The 20,845-nt window shown below is 47.4% G+C and overlaps 1 protein-coding gene across 2 annotated transcripts in view; it reads right to left on the minus strand.

Moving 5' to 3' along the window:
• Positions 1–20,845, minus strand: part of LOC125780968 (repetitive organellar protein-like) — a 72,558-nt gene that overhangs the window by 49,720 nt on the left and 1,993 nt on the right. For both annotated transcript variants that reach the window (XM_049463446.1, XM_049463442.1), the window contains one exon: positions 16,336–16,401. In XM_049463446.1, coding sequence (XP_049319403.1) covers positions 16,336–16,401 — 66 coding nt within the window. The remainder of the gene's footprint in view (positions 1–16,335; positions 16,402–20,845) is intronic.

The following is a 20,845-nucleotide window of genomic DNA, read 5'->3' on the forward strand; positions in this document are numbered from 1 at the left end:
ACAGTTTATGACCAGCCTACCCACCTCCTATATTCTCCATTATATCAGAAAATAACTGTATACTGCTAAAGGGAGACGAGAGAGAGACACAATGAATGGGAGTAAACGGAGCTAAACGCCTAAAAGCACAAATTTAAAATAGTAGACATATTCTGCACACAAAATAAATTTAAAATACAGTTTATTAGTAAGCATAGTGTCTTGTACATTGACCTAATTGCAAAAGTAAAATATATAATAAAACACTTAAATAAAAGCTAGAACATTGAAAAAATAGCATTTGTTACCCGTCCCCACTCTCTAACTATAAACCATACCAAAAATATAATTATTAAAATCCTTTAGAGCTGTATTTTTTTTTTTGCATTGTTGTGTGACTCCAAATCCCATCTATGCTTTAAAAATATTTATTTCATAATAAATCCATAATATTTAAGTTAAAATACACATTTTAGTTGTGTCTCTGGGTTTCACTCATTCCTGTTACCGTAAAACATTACCCCATCTGAAACATCTGGAACATTCTACAAGAAACATCTACAACAGGAAGTGACACCAGCTGGTTCTTCTAAAGATCATGGGATCTTATTGTAACTATGACTGTGGAGGAGGTCAATCTAAACACTCATTCCTGTTACCTAAAGTATGTAATGGGGGGGAGAGCAGTAGCTCTCCAGCCCAGAAGGTAGTAGGACCCAAGTGCAGAGCAGCAGATCTCAAAGCAGGTAAACCCAAGAAAAAAGGAAAAATAGCAATAATAAATGATTGAGATAGGATATTTAATTCTATATATATATATATATATATATATATATATATATATATATATATATATATATATATATATATATAGGATATTTAATAATTATATATATATATATATATATATATATATATATATATATATAAATATATATATATATATATTAAAAGGATATTAACACAAAAACACAAAATGGCGCCGAGCGCGAGTGAGGGAGAAACAGAGGATCGCCTGGGAAGCGAGGCTGCCCCTTATTTTCGGGGAGGTAAAAGGAACAACTTCCCAACTAAAACAAAAGGTAGGACTCTTGGTGCTTGTGGGTGAACTGCGGTTTCGCCGGGGGGGGAGGAAGGGGGAACCGCGGGGAGCCAAACAAAGAGAGTCAGCGCGCTGCCGCTGCTACACACACACAGACACACACAGGCTTGAGGGGAGGGGAGCACTTCCCTCGCTTTCTCGGACCACATGTGTGTTTGGCTGACTCCAACATACACACCACTCATCAGACGCTCCAGACCAGTTCAGAAGCAGGTGAAAACCTGGCCGGCAGGCTCCATCTCTGCCCTTCAGGACTGTTTTGAGTGCACTGCATGGGACATGTTTAGGGAGGCTGCTACTGAAGGCGATTCTGTTGATTTGGAGGAGTATGCTGCATCAGTCACTGGCTATATCAGCAAGTGTATTGATGATGTCACTGTCTCCAAGACCATCACTACACGCCCAAACCAGAAGCCTTGGATGACTGCTGAGGTACGTGCGCTGCTGAGGACCCGCGACTCCGCCTTCAGAGTGGGTGACAAGGTGGCCCTGAGGAAAGCGAGAGCAGACCTGTCAAGAGCCATCAGAGAGGCAAAGCGCACACAGCCACTTCAAGGACACGGGTGACGCGCGGCGTATGTGGCAGGGCATCCAGGCAATCACCAACTACAGGAAAATGGCACCGTCCTGTGAACGTGATGCCTCCCTCCCTGATGCCCTGAACAACTTTCATGCACGGTTTGAGGCACAAAACAACACGATGGTGAGAAAGACCATGCCCAAGCCGGACGAGCAGGTGTTGTGCCTGACTGCAGTGGATGTGAGGAACACTCTGCGCAGAGTCAACCCACGAAAAGCTGCAGGACCAGACAACATCCCCGGCAGAGTGCTCAGGGAGTGCGCAGACCAGCTGACAGATGTTCTCACGGACATCTTCAACATCTCCCTGTGCAGCGCCACTGTCCCAACGTGCCTCAAGTCCACCACCATCGTTCCCGTGCCGAAGAAGTCCACAGTGTCCTGCCTCAATGACTACCGTCCCGTTGCACTTACACCCATCATCATGAAGTGCTTCGAGAGGCTAGTCATGAGGAACATCAAGACACGACTGCCCTCTTCACTGGACCCCCTGCAGTTTGCGTATCGTCCCAATCGGTCCACGGACGATGCCATCACCACCACCCTTCATCTCTCCCTCACCCACCTGGAGAAGAAGGACACTTACGTCAGAATGCTGTTTATAGACTTCAGTTCAGCATTCAACACCATCATCCCACAGAACCTCATCAGGAAGCTAAGCTCGCTCGGCCTCAACACCCCCCTCTGCAACTGGATCCTGGACTTTCTGACGGGGAGACCCCAGTCAGTCCGGTTCGGGGGCAGCACCTGCAGCACCATCACACTGAACACTGGGGCCCCCCAGGGCAGTGTCCTGAGTCCTCTGCTGTTCACCCTGCTGACTCATGACTGTGCTGCAAAACACAGTTTTATCAAGTTCGCCGATGATACAACCGTGCTGGGTCTCATCACCAAAGGCGACGAGTCAGCATACAGAGAGGAGGTGCAGCGGCTGACAGACTGGTGTACAGTCAACAACCTTCACCTGAATGTGGACAAGACAAAGGAAATGGTTGTCAGCATACAGAGAGGAGGTGCAGCGGCTGACAGACTGGTGTACAGTCAACAACCTTCACCTGAATGTGGACAAGACAAAGGAAATGGTTGTTGACTTCAGGAGAGCACAACACACCCACTCTCCACTCAACATCGACGGGTCCTCTGTGGAGATTGTTAAGAGCACCAAGTTCCTTGGTGTCCACTTAGCAGATAACCTCACCTGGACCCTGAACACCAGCTCTACAGCCAAGAAAGCCCAGCAGCGTCTCTACTTCCTCCGGAAGCTGAGAAAGGCCCGTCTCCCTCCACCCATCCTCACACTCTTCTATAGAGGGACCATTGAGAGCATCCTGAGCAGCTGCATCACTGCCTGGTTTGGGACCTGCACCGTCTCTGACCGCAAGACCCTCCAGCGTATTGTGAGCACAGCTGAGAGGATCATCGGCGTCTCTCTCCCCTCAATCACGGACATTACACCACCCGCAGCATCCGCAAAGCAACCAGCATTGTGAATGACCCCACCCATCCTTCACACAGACTGTTCTCCCTCCTGCCTTCGGGAAGAAGGTACCACAGCATCCGGTCCAGCACGACCAGATTCTGCAACAGCTTCTACCCCCAAGCCATCAGACTCCTCAACTGCAGAGACTGAACCGATGGTTTTTCTGTACATGCACACACACTCTTACCCCACTTACCCCAGAAAATGGAAAGCACTAAAAACCCTACTACCTCACTGGACTCTATTGCACACTGTGTAATAGAGGTAATTACTACCTCACTGGTCTTTTTTGCACACTTTTTGCACACTGCATAATTTGCACACTGTCTTGTTATTTATTATTCTTTGTTTGTATTGTGTTGTATTGTCTGTCTGCACTTTTGTACTGTTGCACTATTGTTCTGTCTACACTGTGTTTATGTGCACCATGGTCCCTGCAGGAACGTTGTTTCGTTTCACTGTGTACTCTGTATATAGCTGAAATGACAATAAAAAACACTTTGACTTTGACTTTGACACTGCTCTAGCCTCACCAGACTCGAAAGAGAGAAAAGGAAAATTAAAGAGGAGACGAGGAAACAGCGGTGCTGCTCGCCTCGCTCACAGAAAGGTTGGTAGCGGCACTTGCCGTAGATAGTAAGAGAAAAGAGCCGAGGCTCGCTCGAAAATCGGGCATAGATTTGCTCTCACAAGCTTCAAAGATCCAGCGCCGAGTGGCTAGTTGGCGTTGCTTATAAGCTGTTGAAAGCAGGTGTTGATAATTAGCCAATTAACCCTCGGCGCTGGCCTGGCGCGCCCTCCGGTGCCCTGGAGGACGCCTCGATCGGGCATCAGCCCTTACAGGACCCCCCCCCTCCGAGGGGCGGCACCCGACGGCCCTAAACCCGCCGCACGGTCTCGCCTAAAAGCCCTGACCAGTTCCGGGTCCAAGATGTGGCGAGCTGGTACCCAGGATCGCTCCTCCGGCCCGTACCCCTCCCAGTCCACCAGATACTGGAGACCACCGCGCACCCTTCAGGAGTCCAGGAGCCGGCGGACGGTGTAGGCGGGGCCACCACCAATGGTACGGGGACCCGGGGGAGCAGCCGGACCCAAGGAACAGAGGTAGGGCTTAAGGCGGGACACATGAAAGGTCGGATGGATCCTTTTAAGGGCAGGTGGCAGGGCAAGCTGGTATGCAACTGGATTGATCCGACGGAGGATCTTAAAGGTTCCCAGGTAGCGTGGGGCCAGTTTGCGTGAGGTACCACGCAACGGGATGTCTTTGGCCAACAACCAGACGCGTTGACCGACGCGATAAGAGGGGGCGGGTCGTGTCCCGGGAAAGCAGGCAGAACATACCCAAACTGGCACTCAAAGGGAGACATCCCCAGAGATGAGTGCCAGAGAGTGTTATGGGCATACTCAGCCCACTTCAGCTGCTCAGACCAGGTGGATGGAGCCGAAGAGACCAGGCAGCAGAGGGTCCGTTCTAGGTCCTGGTTGACCCTCTCTGTCTGGCCGTTGGACTGGGGGTGAAACCCGGAGGATAAGCTGACTTCTGCCCCCAGCAAATGGCAGAAGGCACCCCAGAACCGACTGGTGAAGTGTGCTCCACGGTCTGACACAATGTCCCTGTGCGATAGGGAGCTTGGGCAAGGCTACAAAGCGTGCAGCCTTGGAAAACCTGTCCCCTATGACTAATATCACGGTGTTGCCCCGAGATGGGGGCAGTCCCGTGATAAAGTCTAGGGACAGGTGGGACCAGGGACGCAAGGGGACTGCCAGAGGGTGCAGCAGACCCGTGGGTTTGGTTCTGGGGTCCTTGTTTTGCGCGCATGTCGCACAGGCGGTCACGTGTTTGCGCACGTCCTGTTCCATGCGGGGCCACCAGAACTGACGCCGCAAAAGCTCGAGCGTACGTGTGACCCCTGGATGCGCAGCCTGAGGTGAAGAATGCCCCCAGGTGAGCACCCGTCCCCTGAGGGATGCAGGTACGAACTCCCGGCCAGGAGGTCCATCTCCCGGACCTGGATCAGTCTCTTGGGCTTGCCTCACGGCATCCAAGAGACCCCACCGAAGGGGTGCCAGGATTCTGGCTGGAGGCACAATGGTGGAGGGACTGCCCGGAAGATGGAGGGGCTCCCACTGGCAAGAGAGGGCATCTGGTTTGACGTTCTTCGACCCGGGACGGTATGACAAAGTAAAGTCAAACCGGGTGAAGAACAACCCCCATTTGGCCTGGCGTGGGTTCAGGCGCTTGGCCTGCTGAATGTATGCCAGATTTTTGTGGTCCGTCCAGACGAGAAAGGGGTGTTCTGCACCCTCAAGCCAGTGCCTCCACTCCTCCAGGGCAAGTTTCACCGCCAGGAGTTCCCGATCTCCTACGTTGTACCTCTGCTCCGCAGGGGTTAGACGTGTGAGTAGTAGGCGCATGGGTGCAGTCGGCCATCCGGTCCTGCCCGCTGGGACAAGACCGCACCCACGCCTACTTCAGAGGCGTCCACCTCCACGACAAATGGGAGTCCGGGGTCAGGCAGTCGAAGAACAGGAGCTCTGGTCAATAGATGCTTGATAGCATCAAACGCTTCCTGGGCTTCTGTGGACCAGCTGAACCACCCCGACGTCTACCTCGTCAGAGAGGTTAGCGGGGCAGCCACAGTGCTAAAATTCCTCACAAACCTTCGGAAGAAGTTAGCAAAACCCAGGAAGCGCTGGACCAGGCGCACAGATGTGGGCTGGGGCCAGTTCTCATCTGCCCTGACCTTGGTGGGGTCCATGCGCAGAGTGTTATGGGACAAAACAAAGCCCAGAAACGAGATGGTCTCGAGATGGAACTCGGACTTCTCCAGTTTGACGTAGAGGTGGTTCTCCAGAAGTAGTTGGAGAACCCTCTCGGACATGGGTAACGTGTTCGTCCACCGAGCGACTGTATATCAGAATATCGTCCAAGTAGACGAACACGTACCGGTCCAACGCCTCCCGGAGCACCTCGTTGATATACCCCTGGAAGACAGAGGGGGCGTTCATCAACCCGAACGGCATCACCAGGTACTCATAGTGCCCGGACGGGGTGATGAACGCCGTCTTCCATTCGTCACCCGCCCTTATTCTAACCAGGTTGTAGGCACTGCGCAGGCCCAGTTTGGTAAATATGGTGGCCTGCTGCAGTGCCTCAAAGGCGGATGACATCAGGGGTAGGGGGTAACGTTTTTTTACCGTGATTTTGTTGAGACCCCTGTAATCTATGCAGGGCCTCAACCCGCCATCCTTCTTGCCTACAAAAAAGAACCCGGCGCCAGCTGGGGAGGAAGAAGGTCGGATAAATCCCAAGGCAAGGGCCTCCTGGATGTACTCCTCCATCGCCCGGCACTCAGGGCCTGAGAGAGAGAACAACCTTCCCCTGGGGGGACTAGTTCCTGGGAGAAGGTCAATAGCCATGTCGCAGGGGCGATGGGGGGCAGGATTTGGGCCTTCTGCTTACTAAAGACCTCCCGGAGGTCTAGGTAATCAGAGGGTACCCGGGAAGGGTCAGGGCCCCTGGAATCAGGGTCCGCACCCTTGGAAGCCTTGGGAGGTTGGAGGCAGGACGATCGACAGGCTGACCCCCATGCTACCACCGAACGGGACAGCCAGTCAACATGGGGGTTATGTCTCTGGAGCCAAGGAAAGCCCAAGATCAGCTGCAAATCGGGAGCACTGATAACATACAGTGTGATCTGCTCAGAGTGTGACCCGACTCGCAGCATGACAGGGCGTGTTTGGTGAGTTACCTCCCCTGGCTCCAGGGAGCGCCCGTCGATCGCCGCTATTGGTAGCGGCAAGGCGAGCCTTCTGGCCAAGGTGGCATCTAGAAAGTTGCCTGCTGCTCCTGAATCAAGGAAGGCAGGGAGGCGGACCTCAGAACGCCCACACCCCAGTGTGGCATTGAGGAACACTCCCGTAGTGCAAGGGGACCCTGGCCGGTCCGTCAGGGGGCCCTCTTCCCCTAACAGACGTTGGGGTTTAACGCCAGCTCGGGACAGGTGGCACGCTGGTGCCCTGGAGCCCCGCAGTAGAGGCACCTCCCTTCACGCATACGTGCCTCCCGTTCTTGATGGGGAAGGCGAGTGTGCCCCAACTGCATGGGCTGGACCCCGTGCTCAGGTGGGCCCTCGGTGGCCCCTGATAGCCCACTATCCGAGAATTGGCCACGGGGCCCCCGGGGGGTGGTACCCGAGCCCCGCACCTTGCGCCTCTCCCTCAAGCGGTTGACCGGCCTCTGGGTGAGCTCAATGAGGTCGTCAAGGGATGCTGGAGTATCACGATGAGCAAGCTCATCCTTGAGTTCCTCATTGAGCCCATGGTGGAACGCGCTTGCCAGAGCGCTGGGGTTCCACCCGCTTTCAGCCGAGAGCGTGCGAAACTCTATGGCGTACTCTGACACCGACCTCCTACCCTGTCGTAGGTTTAGGAGGCGGGTCCCCGCCTCCTCTCCTCGGACTGGAAGGTCGAACGTCCGCATGAGGGCTGCCGCGAATAGTTCAGCGGTAGCGCAGACATCCGGTTGGTGTTCCCACACCGGGGTGGCCCACGGGACGGCTGAAGCTCAAAAGCCTGGGAGCACCGCAGTAGAAACCCCCTGCAGCCTCCCAGCTCACCCTCGTACCGCACCGGGGGCGGTAGTGGGGGCTCCACTCGAGGCCCCACAGAGGGTGCAGCAGCGGCCGGGTGTTCAAAATAAGGGTACTGAGGCCCAGGCTGGGCTGGCTGTGCGGGTGGGGGTGGATTCGGGGCAAGCACAGCCGTCAGGCTCTGCAGCTGGGCCAAGATCTGCTGCAGGACCTGCTCATGTCGCCCAATGACAGCCCCCTGGTTGTCATTATATATATATATATATATATATATATATATATATATATATATATATATATATATTAATAGGATATTTAATAATTAAATATATATATATATATCTATATATAAATATATAATTCTTATTATTCAACCCCACCCCACGTGGGGATCGAACCCGGGCTGTCGCGGTCACGGCCCAACGCTCTAACCGCTGCACCAGCGAGCGGATTGGGACGCGGCCCCTTTAGAACAGCCTCCGAAAGGGGCGGAGCAACCGAAACGGGCGGAGAATAAAACGTGCGGAAAACAAAACAAACCCGAAAACGGGCGGACAAACACAAAATGGCGCCGAGCGCGAGTGAGGGAGAAACAGAGGATCGCCTGGGAAGCGAGGCTGCCCCTTATTTTCGGGGAGGTAAAAGGAACAACTTCCCAACTAAAACAAAAGGTAGGACTCTTGGTGCTTGTGGGTGAACTGCGGTTTCGCCGGGGGGGAGGAAGGGGGAACCGCGGGGAGCCAAACAAAGAGAGTCAGCGCGCTGCCGCTGCTACACACACACAGACACACACAGGCTTGAGGGGAGGGGAGCACACTGCTCTAGCCTCACCAGACTCGAAAGAGAGAAAAGGAAAATTAAAGAGGAGACGAGGAAACAGCGGTGCTGCTCGCCTCGCTCACAGAAAGGTTGGTAGCGGCACTTGCCGTAGATCAGGGATGGGCAACTGGCGGCCCGGGGGCCGCACACGGCCCTCGTCATCACTCAGTGCGGCCCGCGAATAGATAAAAAATAATTTCATAATTTCATAATTTTAAGAAAAAAAAAAAAAAAAAAAAAACGTAATTCTACTTTTGACCGCTAGAGGGCGCTGCCAAACAACCACGAAAATTGACATTGACATCCAGTCCATTGTGAGCCAGCAGGCCAAACCACAGCTCTCTCATTAGCTTCAATAAATGTTGGGCCTCTGTGGTCTAGTTTTCTGCTATTATTGAATGAGCTATTTGCAATCAGTTTTTAAATCTTTTTTGTTCTTTGTTATAAATGAGTTCAAATGCCTTTTGCACTTTTATAAGCAAATGTTTTGTCCTTGTTTCTTATGAAGGACTTGTTATAATGAACTTATTTTACACAGAGGAACTACTGTATTTGCAATCAGTTTTTTAAGCAAACTTTTTGTTCTTTGATATGAAGGACTTCCTTTTTGCACTTTTTTTAAGCAAACGGTTTGTCTTTTGCCGTATTAAAATGCATTAATATGCAGAAAATAGTTGTTGATAAATGTTGGTGCTGTAAACATACAGATATAAATTCATATAAAATTTGTTCTTATTGAAAATCATTTGTAGCGTTTTTCATATTCAATTATTTGAAGTGCGAGGTCATGTGGCCCTCCAATGGTCATGCTGAAAAAAATGTGGCCCTCTCCATCATGGAAGTTGCCCATCCCTGCCGTAGATAGTAAGAGAAAAGAGCCGAGGCTCGCTCGAAAAACGGGCATAGATTCGCTCTCACGAGCTTCAAAGATCCAGCGCCGAGTGGCTAGTTGGCGTTGCTTATAAGCTGTTGAAAGCAGGTGTTGATAATTAGCCAATTAACCCTCGGCGCTGGCCTGGCGCGCCCTCCGATGCCCTGGAGGACGCCACGATCGGGCACCAGCCCTTACAAAGTAATTCTGAGACCTGATTTGCTTATTTTTAATTTTGGGAAAATCACTAGAATGTGCTCCTCATGCTATTGGCATAGCCGCCATTTAGCTATTTTTCATGTTTTTGCTAATTCTATGCTAAAAACTCAAAACATAAAAAGTAACAGGACTGAGTGCCAGTTACAGGAGTGAATTCCAGTAACAGGAGTGAGAGCCAATGACAGGACTAAGTGCCAGTAACAGGAGTGAGTGCCAGTAACAGGACTGAGCTACTTTCAGTTCTATTACTCAAAACATAAAACATAACAGGAGTGAGTGCCAGTAACAGAAATAAGTGCCAGTAACAGGAGTGAGTGCCATTAAAAGGAGTAAGTTCCATTAACAGGAGTGAGTGCCAGTAACAGGAGTGAGTTTCAGTAACAGGAATTAGAATTGCCCATTGGTTTATTGATTTCTAAATGTGAATATTAGTTAATGTAAAATACATTTTTTCCAATTCTGTTTGGTTAATCCTTTATTTATTTGTTTAATAAATTGTATGATAATAAATTTGATAATTTACAGGTTTGGCTCTTCTTGAAAAGATAAAAATTGCTTTGCATATTTTAGATAGATACAATGTAGATATATATAGAGTAATTTCTTTATTGTCATAAATATAAATTATTTGAAGAAGCAGTCAACCATTTATTTAAAATAAGACTTGAAAGAAAATAAAAGCAAGTAGTGAATTTGCTTTTAAACATGTTTCTTAAATGTCACATGAGATTTGGAAACAGGAATGAGAAAAATATAAACATCTTGGAAGAAACTTTATGAAATATTAAGTAAAGCTGCCTGAGATTGACCAGTACATGTTTTGAATAGTTAAATATATGTGTTATTGAATTCACAGTTCAAAAGATTTCAAAAAATTACGTTTAATTTGGAAGAGTTACATCAAACAAATCACACACATTTGGTGGAATGGTCCATTTGTCCAAGATTTAACTTGAATTTTGGAAAGCAGAATGATGTCTTTCCAATATATGTATATTTTTTACAGGAAAAGGGTTTTGGGCAGTAAAGACGCTAGCATTACTGCTACTGTGTGCTGACAGGTTGGTGTTTAAAACACTTTTAACTGCAGTTTAAAGCATATGTTTAATGTACTGAAACATTTATCATGTTGTGTTGAGAATAACTTTTATCAGTCAGCAAATTATAATACATTTATAAACTATGATTTTGCCCAGTTGCTCCATATGAATTCATTCATTTTGGACTCAATCTGAAGAACCCTCCAGTGACCAAAAACCCGGAAGAGATTCTTAAGTGAGTATTTTATTCTCATAGAGATTCTCTGATTGCCATTTTCCACCCAAAGAACTGGTTCTAGCAGGAAAACTCTAGAAACAAAGTGCAGCAAGAAAGATTTAATCCCAATAAACACGTATGACCATTAGTAATAGTGAATATAGTGTATATAGAGTCTTTGGCGAAAGCCCCGTCGAAGCCCAGGTCCGCAGCGTCTGGAACCTCGCAGATCCTGCCGTACTTGTACGGCGGGGGCGGAGCCTATCCCCAAAAATATAGAAATATATAATTACCCACAGGAGGATCCTTTACCTGGTTCACGTATTCTGGAAGGAAAACAGTTATAAACAAGCTTGAATAAGGTGTTCAAGATTAAAGTGTTATTTGCTGAGTACGTGTGCATTACAGTAGCTCATGTTTTGATAGCATACATTTATTAGGTTTGTTGTATACAAAGTACTTGTATACACTGCTTGAAGCTATTTTAGAAGCGTATGATAAGCGTAACGTTGACGTGATCAGCATGAGAAAACACTGCGGACTAACAATAGATTAAGCCTTTGAGGTGCACAACTTTTGGACGCCGTCGTAGCAAAACGCGGACTACGAGTCCAAAGGCTATAAGGGCGGGCACAGCCCGCTGTGCAGCAAAACGCGGACTACTAGTCCAAAGGCTATAAGGGCGGGCACGGCCCGCTGTGCAGAAAAAACTCAGACTAGGAGTCTAATGAGCATAGGAACGGGCACGGCCCGTGTTGATATCTAGGAGCATATGGAGTAGGATATTTGAGCGAGCGCGAGCTGTCGTGGCAGTACGTTATAACAGTATTGACGTCTGTATAAAAATATTACAACCGCCTCCAGTTGTTTGCAATTAAATAGATATATTAAATAGATATATAAATAAATAGATATGTACATAAATTACTTACTCAGACATCAGGTATCCCGAACAAGATGGGTGAGGGTATAAGAGCGAGCACGGCTCGCGACTGCAGCAGCGCGGACTACGAGTCCAGTGGGTATTTAGAGCGGGCACGGCCCGCGATCGCAGCAGCGCGGACTACGAGTCCAGTGGTTATTAGAGCGGGCACCGCCCGCGATCGCAGCAGCGCGGACTACGAGTCCAGTGGTTATTAGAGCGGGCACGGCCCGCGATCGCAGCAGCGCGGACTACGAGTCCAGTGGTTATTAGAGCGGGCACGGCCCGCGATCGCAGCAGCGCGGACTACGAGTCCAGGGTTAATAGAGCGGGCACAGCCCGCGATCGCAGCAGCGCGGACTACGAGTCTAGTGGGGTTTTAGAGCGGGCACGGCCCGCGATCGCAGCAGCGCGGACTACGAGTCCAGGGTTAATAGAGCGGGCACAGCCCGCGATCGCAGCAGCGCGGACTACGAGTCCAGGGTTAATAGAGCGGGCACGGCCCGCGATCGCAGCACGCGGACTACGAGTCCAGTGGGTATTTATAGCGGGCACGGCCCGCGACTGCAGCAGCGCGGACTACGAGTCCAGTGCGTATTAGGGCGGGCACGGCCCGAGATTTAAAAGACTTTCCATTATCATTGACTGCTATAACATTTTACTGATTATTGTTATTAGACACCTTGTAAGTCGTGATGCGAACAAAGCAAATATAACAGGGGAAGCGAAATTAATGTCAAAACAAATGTCAGGAAGCACCAAATGCAGAACCAAGGACAGACTGTCCTTGGAGAACACCCCCAAAACCAAAGGACCAGGGAAAGTAACATCAGCACAAACCATAAGACATAAAGCAACGACAAACCGGATCGGATACTTAACATTGAGGCACGTAATTTGCACAGCAGTACGTCAAAGCAACCCGTGATCGGTAAATGCGCAAAACTTCGGCCACTAAAAAAGTTCTAAGGCAATAGCATCCGCTGCCCACGGCGTTGATTAATATTTTAAAACACGGCATCGTAAGAGTAGAAATTCTGCAAGAAAGGTACAGGCACAGGCAACACAAAATTAACCCAATAAAAGGCAGCAAATCACCAGAATTAGACCAGGTACGGAGTCAGTGCAGTCCACGAATCACGTAATCGAGAACCTGTGCAGTACTGTACATCCGAGTGTTTCTTATACAAGCAGCATCGGACACGAGTCCAATCAAGCAGCGGAGCTGGCACAGCCCGAGATAATAAACCACGCGGACTGCGAGCCAGTAAAGCATTAGAGCGGGCACAGCCCGAGATAATAAACCGCGCGGACTGCGAGTACGGTAAAGCATTAGAGCTGGCACGGCCCGAGATAATAAACCACGCGGACTGCGAGCCAGTAAAGCATTAGATCGGGCACGGCCAGAGACAACAAACAACGCGGACTGCGAGTACGGTAAAGCATTAGAGCGGGCACGGCCCGAGATTATAAACGATGCGGACTGCGAGTATAGCAAACCATTAAAGCGGGCACGGCCCGAGATAATAAAACCGCGCAGACTGCGAGCCAGTAAAGCATGACAGAGCAGGCACGGCCCGAGATTATGAACAACGCGGACTGAGAGTACGGTAAAGCATTAGAGCGGGCACGGCCCGAGATAAAAAACGATGCGGACTGCGCGTACAGTAAACCATTAGAGCGGGCACTGCCCCAGATAATAAACCACGCGGATAATAAACCGCGCGGACTGCGAGCCATTAAAGCATTATAGAGCGGGCACGGCCCGAGATTATGAACAACGCGGACTGAGAGTACGGCAAAACATTAGAGCGGGCACGGACCGAGATAATAAACAACGCGGACTGCGAGTACAGCAAAGCATTAGAGCGGGCACGGCCCGAGGTAAACGACGCGGACAGCGAGTCATTAAAGCATTAGAGCGGGCACGGCCCGAGGTAAACAACGCGGACAGCGAGTCATTAAAGCATTAGAGCGGGCACGGCCCGAGATAATAAGCAGCGCAGAAAGCGAGACATTAAAGCAGTAAGTAGAGCAGGCACGGCCCGAGACAATAAGCAGCGCGGAAAAGAGTACAGAAAAGCAATTGAACGGGTACGGTCCGAGATAAGAAGCAGCGCAATAGGCACTTGCGACGAGCAAAACAGCTGCATAACAATGCTTTATAATAAAAAACGTATTACAACCAATTATGAAATTTACAAATTAGCGCCACTTCGACAAAATAACTTAAAACAAATGAAACAGTCAATACAACCACCCAATACGAAAAAGAATTAAAGCAGCTCCATATCAAAAAAGTGCCACATTACAAATATCAAATACAGTGCTCCTAAATTAATGTGTAAAATACGAAGGTATATAAAATGGAGAAAACGGCACCCATTATAGAGCCGGTTCCAATAGTTGACTTCGAAGAGTCGGCATCGATCGATCGCGAACGACACATCAATAACATTCAGCAACAGTAAAGCCCAAGACCGATAAACGAACCATAGGAGCGTCGCGAGAATGAGATCACAACGAACGAGGATTAAACAAATACACTAAGGTTATTTATCATCGATCAAATTAGGTGTTGGTGCTGCATGAACGAAACACTGTGCATGCAGTGACTGAAGGGTCAGCTCCACAGAGGCGTGGGCGTGTGTGTGGACAGTAGGAAGGGAGCAGGCTATCAGCGCCACATTGCTGTTTCAATAAAAAACCCAAGTTAATTTCGAGCACTAAACGTAAGCAACACAAGTAGGCGTGCGGAGCGGCAGAAACGTAAAAAACGGAGGGCGGGCGCGGGGCTAAAACTAACGGGTGCCAGCAGGAGCGGGTTTAAAAACAGCCATCCAGCCCAGACTTCTCGAGCGAAGCGTACAAACTCAGCCACAGGCACCGGACAGAGCCGTGGAAAACGCAGAAACACCAAGCAACTATCCGAACACCGCCGAGAAAAGCCCCAGCACTAGACCAGAACGCCACAGAATCGACACTGAGCCGAAACAACCAGCACGATTCAGCACACGGCTGCGAGACGAGACAAAGCATCGGAGCAGCAAGCCTCGAAGGCAAGCGCGACACGGTCACGTGATCCAGCAAAACAGGAACCCAGACCGCCAACAGCAAACACAGCGAGGATCCAACCAAAACGCCAGCGACAGAACAGAGAGCAATACAAACCAACATGGATCCTACGAGCAGGAAAACGAGCCAACTACGAACGAGCAGCCACGCAGACGGGCGAAAAAACGGCAAACTGAGAGCAAGGTAACGACAAATGGCAGAAACACCATGCAGCCACGCGGCAACGACCAGCGCCCGAAAACGTATGTCAGCGTCTGCAAGCAGGGGAGAACAGGTATGAGGGAGGTCTTTTAAGGACAGGTGGGAGTTGGTGATTGGCTGAGAAAAGTGGCGTGATTTCGAGTTTCCCGCTAGAACCTGCGCAGAAGCTTCAGTTCCGTTCAGACTGATAAGAATCTTGATGCTCCACATCGGATGCATGAACCACAACAGAGTCTGGAGCTGTGCTCTACACACTACCTGCAGTGCACTCTGCTGCCCATTCCTCATATTTATTCCTACCAAAATAAATAATAAATTATTACCATCACTTTTAGTCTTCAGTTCATCCACTTCAGTCTCAAATCTCACCTCCAGTGTGCTGTGATTCACTGCCTGAGCTGAAGATCAAAACAACAAAGAGATCATAACTTTAAACTAATTCCATTACATAACCCACTGTACAACCTGTTAACTCAGTCTGAGAAAAACACTGATCACCTTAAACCATTTAAGTTTAATTAAATCTAATAATTTAACTCTAAATATCTCACTAAATTAAGCACAAACAATGCACTTGTTAAGTGTAATTAAATACATTAAGTAAATTGTAGTTACTCTATTTATATTAACCTTAGTTACACAAATCCTGAATCCAGTATCCAGTCCAGGACTTTATAATCTTTATAGGTGTGACAGTATGTGATCAATTAATTAAATTAAATATTCTCCTCACAAAATCCAGCACTTAGATTCAACACAGGATTAGAAACAGGGGCTCAGGTTCAGCACAGTGTACTGGTTTTACTGGTTCAGGATTAGAAACAGGGGCTGAGGTCCAGCACAGTGTACTGGTTTTACTGATTCAGGATTAGAAACAGGGGCTGAGGTTCAGCACAGTGTACTGGTTTTACTGGTTCAGGATTAGAAACAGAGGCTGAGGTCCAGCACAGTGTACTGGTTTTACTGATTCAGGATTAGAAACAGGGGCTGAGGTCCAGCACTTTGTACTGGTTTTACTGGTTCAGGAGATTTACTAAATCTGCCAATGATCAGAAGTTGATGTTGTGATGTTGGGAGCATAATTGCTACAAAAATGCTACAGTAATTTATGTTATTCATTTGTTTGTTGTTGTCTTAGATCTACATTAATAAAAATCTCAACTAAATGTAATGAACATTAAAACAAATTATGAGTCTAGAAATTCATGTACATTCTGTATAAAATTGTGAATTTCTTACCTTGATTCTCCTTTTTTAAGATCTCCACTTCATTGTTGAGTGATGTTTTCAAGTCGTTCAGCTTCTCTAAGTAATAAAGGGAACAGTATACATGTTATATTTATTAATGAACACAGTTACTGCTGAGCTTTATTCTGAGAATTAAATCTGTTACAGATGTTTTTTTAAGTTCCTCAAATTCAGAACCGATATTTCCTCCACTGCACTCTGACTCACTGTTTAAGATTAAGCTGAACAGAATGAAGAGAATTTAAAAAAGAGAATCTCACTATATTTTGGGCTAAGGACATGGTTTGCATATATGATATTAAACAGAACAAATGTTAGTGAGCTGTTTTCCTACATGTGTACTTATTTTACTCGTTTCTGATTTCATAAGGTAAATGGTTTGCTCTTCATTGACAATCCTTTTCAGATTTTTTGGCAATGACAAGTCCATCTTCTCACCTGCCAGGTGTGTTTTAGAGAGGAAGGAGGTCTCGATCGCAGACACAGAGAAATTTTATTTGAAATTTGTAAAGTCAAAGGGTTTTAGGCAGTAAAGACGCTAGCATTACTGCTACTGTGTGTTGACTGGTTTGTGAGCCTGTTTAAAAGACTTTTAACTGGAGTTTTAGTTAAGGCTTTTATTATTGATGTACTGAAATATTTAATATTGTTGTAATGAGATAATTTGTACATTTTATTAGTTGGAAAATTATAATAATAAATATGATAAACTATGATTTTGCCCAGTTGTTCCAAATAAATTCAAGAAAACATGCATATACTACATCCTCGTTTGTTAGGAACTTTTAGATGTTAACAGAACAATCTACTAATGTTCACAGTATTACAAATCAAACATATTACACACAGTAAATGAACAATGTACAGAACCTTCCTTTTGTGTGTTTTTTTTTTTTTACAAGTGTGTCTGGGGTCAGAGGTCACCAGTACATGACCCACCGCTGGAGCCTGACCTTTACCGTCAGCCCATTTCAAAGTCCTTGAATCTTGCAGGCTGTTTCACCAACCTGCCACTTTTCGTGTGCTGCTCACAAACACCACTTTGAGTGTCCATCTGTAAGTCAGAGTGTTGTATGTGTTCTTCAGTTGACTGAGTCTGACCAGACTGCACATCCTCATCACAGTCGTCACCTTCCTCACTGACAGTGACTGTGGCGTTTCTCAGAGGTCTCAGATGTCTATGGGTACGTCTGTACCTCTGACCAGTAGCCGTGATTACATCATATGACCTTGGTTCCTGTCGCTTGCGCTCAATCGGGGCTGGTTTCCTTTTATCCTTTAGGAGTTTCCATGCTGACACTGGTACCAGGTTCAAACACACTGAGAGGCTTTGTGTGTTGATTGTAGAATGTGGCTTGCCTCTGTTCTAAGCTTACTAGTCTCTCTTTAACCACCTCAGGGTGCTTGGGTTTTAGAACAGCACAAGACATTGGTATGGTGCTTCGGAGTAGTCTTCCCATCAATATCTCAGCTTGTGAGAGACCTAGACCAGTTACGGGAGTGTTGCTGAGAGCCAGAAGAGCCAGATGAGGGTCTGTTCTGGTCTGTTCTGCCTTTTTCATCATGGACTTTACAGTTTGTATCATCCTTTCTGCCATTCCATTTGACTGTGGATAACAAGGGCTGGAGAAAGTCCATGTGATACCCCACTCTTTAGCAAACTGGCGCATTTCAGCACTAGCAAATGGAACATGATCACTCACCACCTCTGTGGGAATGCCATGTCTAGCAAATACACCTTTCAGTTTTGCAATTACTGAGTGAGCTGTTTTGTCAACCAATTGTTGCACCTCTGGATACTTAGACAAATAATCCACTGTCAGAAGATAGGACCTGCCTTGCAGCTCAAATATGTCTATACCTACATGAAGTTGTTCCAGAACCTTTGGTCTCATTGCTTTCGGAACAATAATGCAATCTCCTGTCATGATTACATTACCACAGACTTTTATGGAGTTCCTGATTGGCCAATACACCTGAATTGCTGGATCCAGTTGCTTTTTGTGTGTTGGCCATCCTCTGCGATGTGCTGCCATCATCTTTCTGGAGACTTCATCTGCTAATGTAGCTTTCTCCAGCTGTTCACGCATCTGTTCACCTAATGCCTCAGTAGCCTCCATTGCATAGACTACTTTGTCCTCTGCACACACTTGTTCGTCCACTCCTTCAGTGTTGTCAAATGCTCGAGACAGGGTATCGGCTATAAGCATTTCTTTGCCAGGGGTGTACTTGATGCAAAGATCATAGCGCTGTAATTGCAGCATCATTCTTTGTAGTCTCGCTGGTGCTTTTCCTAGGGGCTTTGTAAAGATGGTTTCTAATGGTTTATGATCTGACTGTACCATCACTGGGACACCAAAAACATACTGATGGAACTTCTTTGCAGCAAACACAACTGAGAGCAGTTCTTTCTCGATTTGTGCATACTTGCGTTCAGACTCAGTTAGAGCCCGCGAGGCATATGCCACTGGCCATCCTTCCTGAAGCAAACATGCACCGAGACCATCCTTAGACGCATCTGCTTGTAGGACAATCTGTTTGTGAGGGTCAAAGAATCTCAGAGTTGGAGCCTCAGCTAGAGCATTTTTTAGATTGTCCAGTGCAGTATCATGTTCCTGAGCCCAAATCCACTCCATATCTTTTCGCAGAAGCTGCCGCAAAGGTGCTGTGATGGCTGCTTCATTTGGTACATATTGTGCCAGGTATTTAGTCATACCTAGGAGCCGCTGCAAACCTTTGCGATCAGTAGGAGCTGGCATATTCATGATTGCCTTGACTTTCTCTTTGTCAGGCTGGACGCCCTCAGGAGTAATCACGTAACCCATGTATTTCACAACCATGACCTTGTACTGCACTTTGTCTGCACTGAATTTTACATTCATCTCTTTTGCTCTCTGCATTACTTTGTGCATCTCAGCATGTTCTCTCTCATCAGATGCAGCAATGATCATGTCATCTGCTATGACATGTGCACCTGGAATGTCTCCGAAAGTCTCACTATTCTTTTGCTGAAAGACTTCACTTGCTGATTTTAAACCAAACGGAAGACGCTTGAACCTATATCGCCCCCATGCGGTGTTGAAGGTGCACAACAGAGATGATTGCCTGTCTAGCTTGATCTGCCAATACCCATCCTTTTCATAAAAATGGAGAACAGTTTCTTACCAGCAAGCTTACTTTGAACATCTTCTGCTGTGGGTATGGAGAAGTGTTGCCTTTTGACTGCTCTGTTCAATTCACGAGGATCAAGACACAATCTGAGAGAACCATTCTTCTTTTCAGTTATTACTAGACTGTTAACCCAGCTAGTTGGTTCTGTGACTGGAGTAATAACATCTGCTCCCTCCAGTTTGGTTAGTGTGTCTTTCAATCTTTCCATGATTGCAAACGGAATTTTCCTACAGCCATGTATAACTGGAACTGCATCAGGGTCGATGTGAACGTAATGCTCACCAGGGAACTCACCAAGTCCGTGCAACACCTCAGGATACTGCTTCACAAGCTCTTCTTTTGTTGCTGGTGAGTTCACTTTTACTTCCTCAACTCGCCTTATGAGGTTTAGCTCCTGACATGCTGCTCTCCCTAATATTGGCGATGCTGTCTCCCTAGTGATGAAGAACTGCAGGCTTGCCTCCATACGTTCAGTCATACATTTTAAGTAGGTACACCCTGCTGGAGTGATCTGTGTCCCTCCATAAGCAACCAGCTTTGTGGTAGTCGGTGTGACATGTATGTGACCTGGCAGCCTTTTCACCTCTTGTAAAGGTATGACATTTGTGTCTGCACCACTGTCCAGCTTGAACTTAATGGGCAATCCTCTTATGTATTGTTGTATGCCATGCTTCGTCTTGCTGTGTACTGAGCGCATGCACCACAGTGGATTCTAAACTGCCCACAAACAGTGAATCCATGACCTGTACTGTCTGTACTGTCTTCGTCATGCATAATTTAGCAAAATGCTTATTTTTCCCGCATGCTCTGCATTTCACTCCATAGGCAGGACATGCTTTTGGGTCATGTGTTTTTCAACATCTGCGACACACCTTTGCATCCACTCTTCCTTTCTTTTGTTGAGAAAACAATGGATTAGTAAACTGTGACTTGTTTGACCGCCTTATTTTAGCTCTTTCTGTTAGCAGATGAACTTCATTTTCTTTCCTTGGAGCAACCATTACAGTAATTTGCTCTCGTGCAATCTCTGCCGCTCTGCAAATGTCAATGGCTTTAGACAGCGTTAACTTGGGTTCTCGTAGCAGCTTTTCTTTAACGTGCTTATCAGTAATGCTGAAGACAATTTTGTCTCGAATCATCTCACTTTCAGCAGTGCCAAAATCACAGTCCTTGCACTTTTGTTTCATTTCAGTCACAAACTTATCATTGTGCATGTTCTCCAGCATTGCATAGGACCAGAACTGATGTCTCTCAAAAACTACATTTTTTTGTGGACTGCAACATCTTTTGAATGCAGTGAGAATTTCATCTGCAGTGGGGTTATCTGGGT

This window comes from Astyanax mexicanus, chromosome 1, assembly GCF_023375975.1.
Source record: "Astyanax mexicanus isolate ESR-SI-001 chromosome 1, AstMex3_surface, whole genome shotgun sequence".
NCBI lineage: Eukaryota > Metazoa > Chordata > Actinopteri > Characiformes > Acestrorhamphidae > Astyanax > Astyanax mexicanus.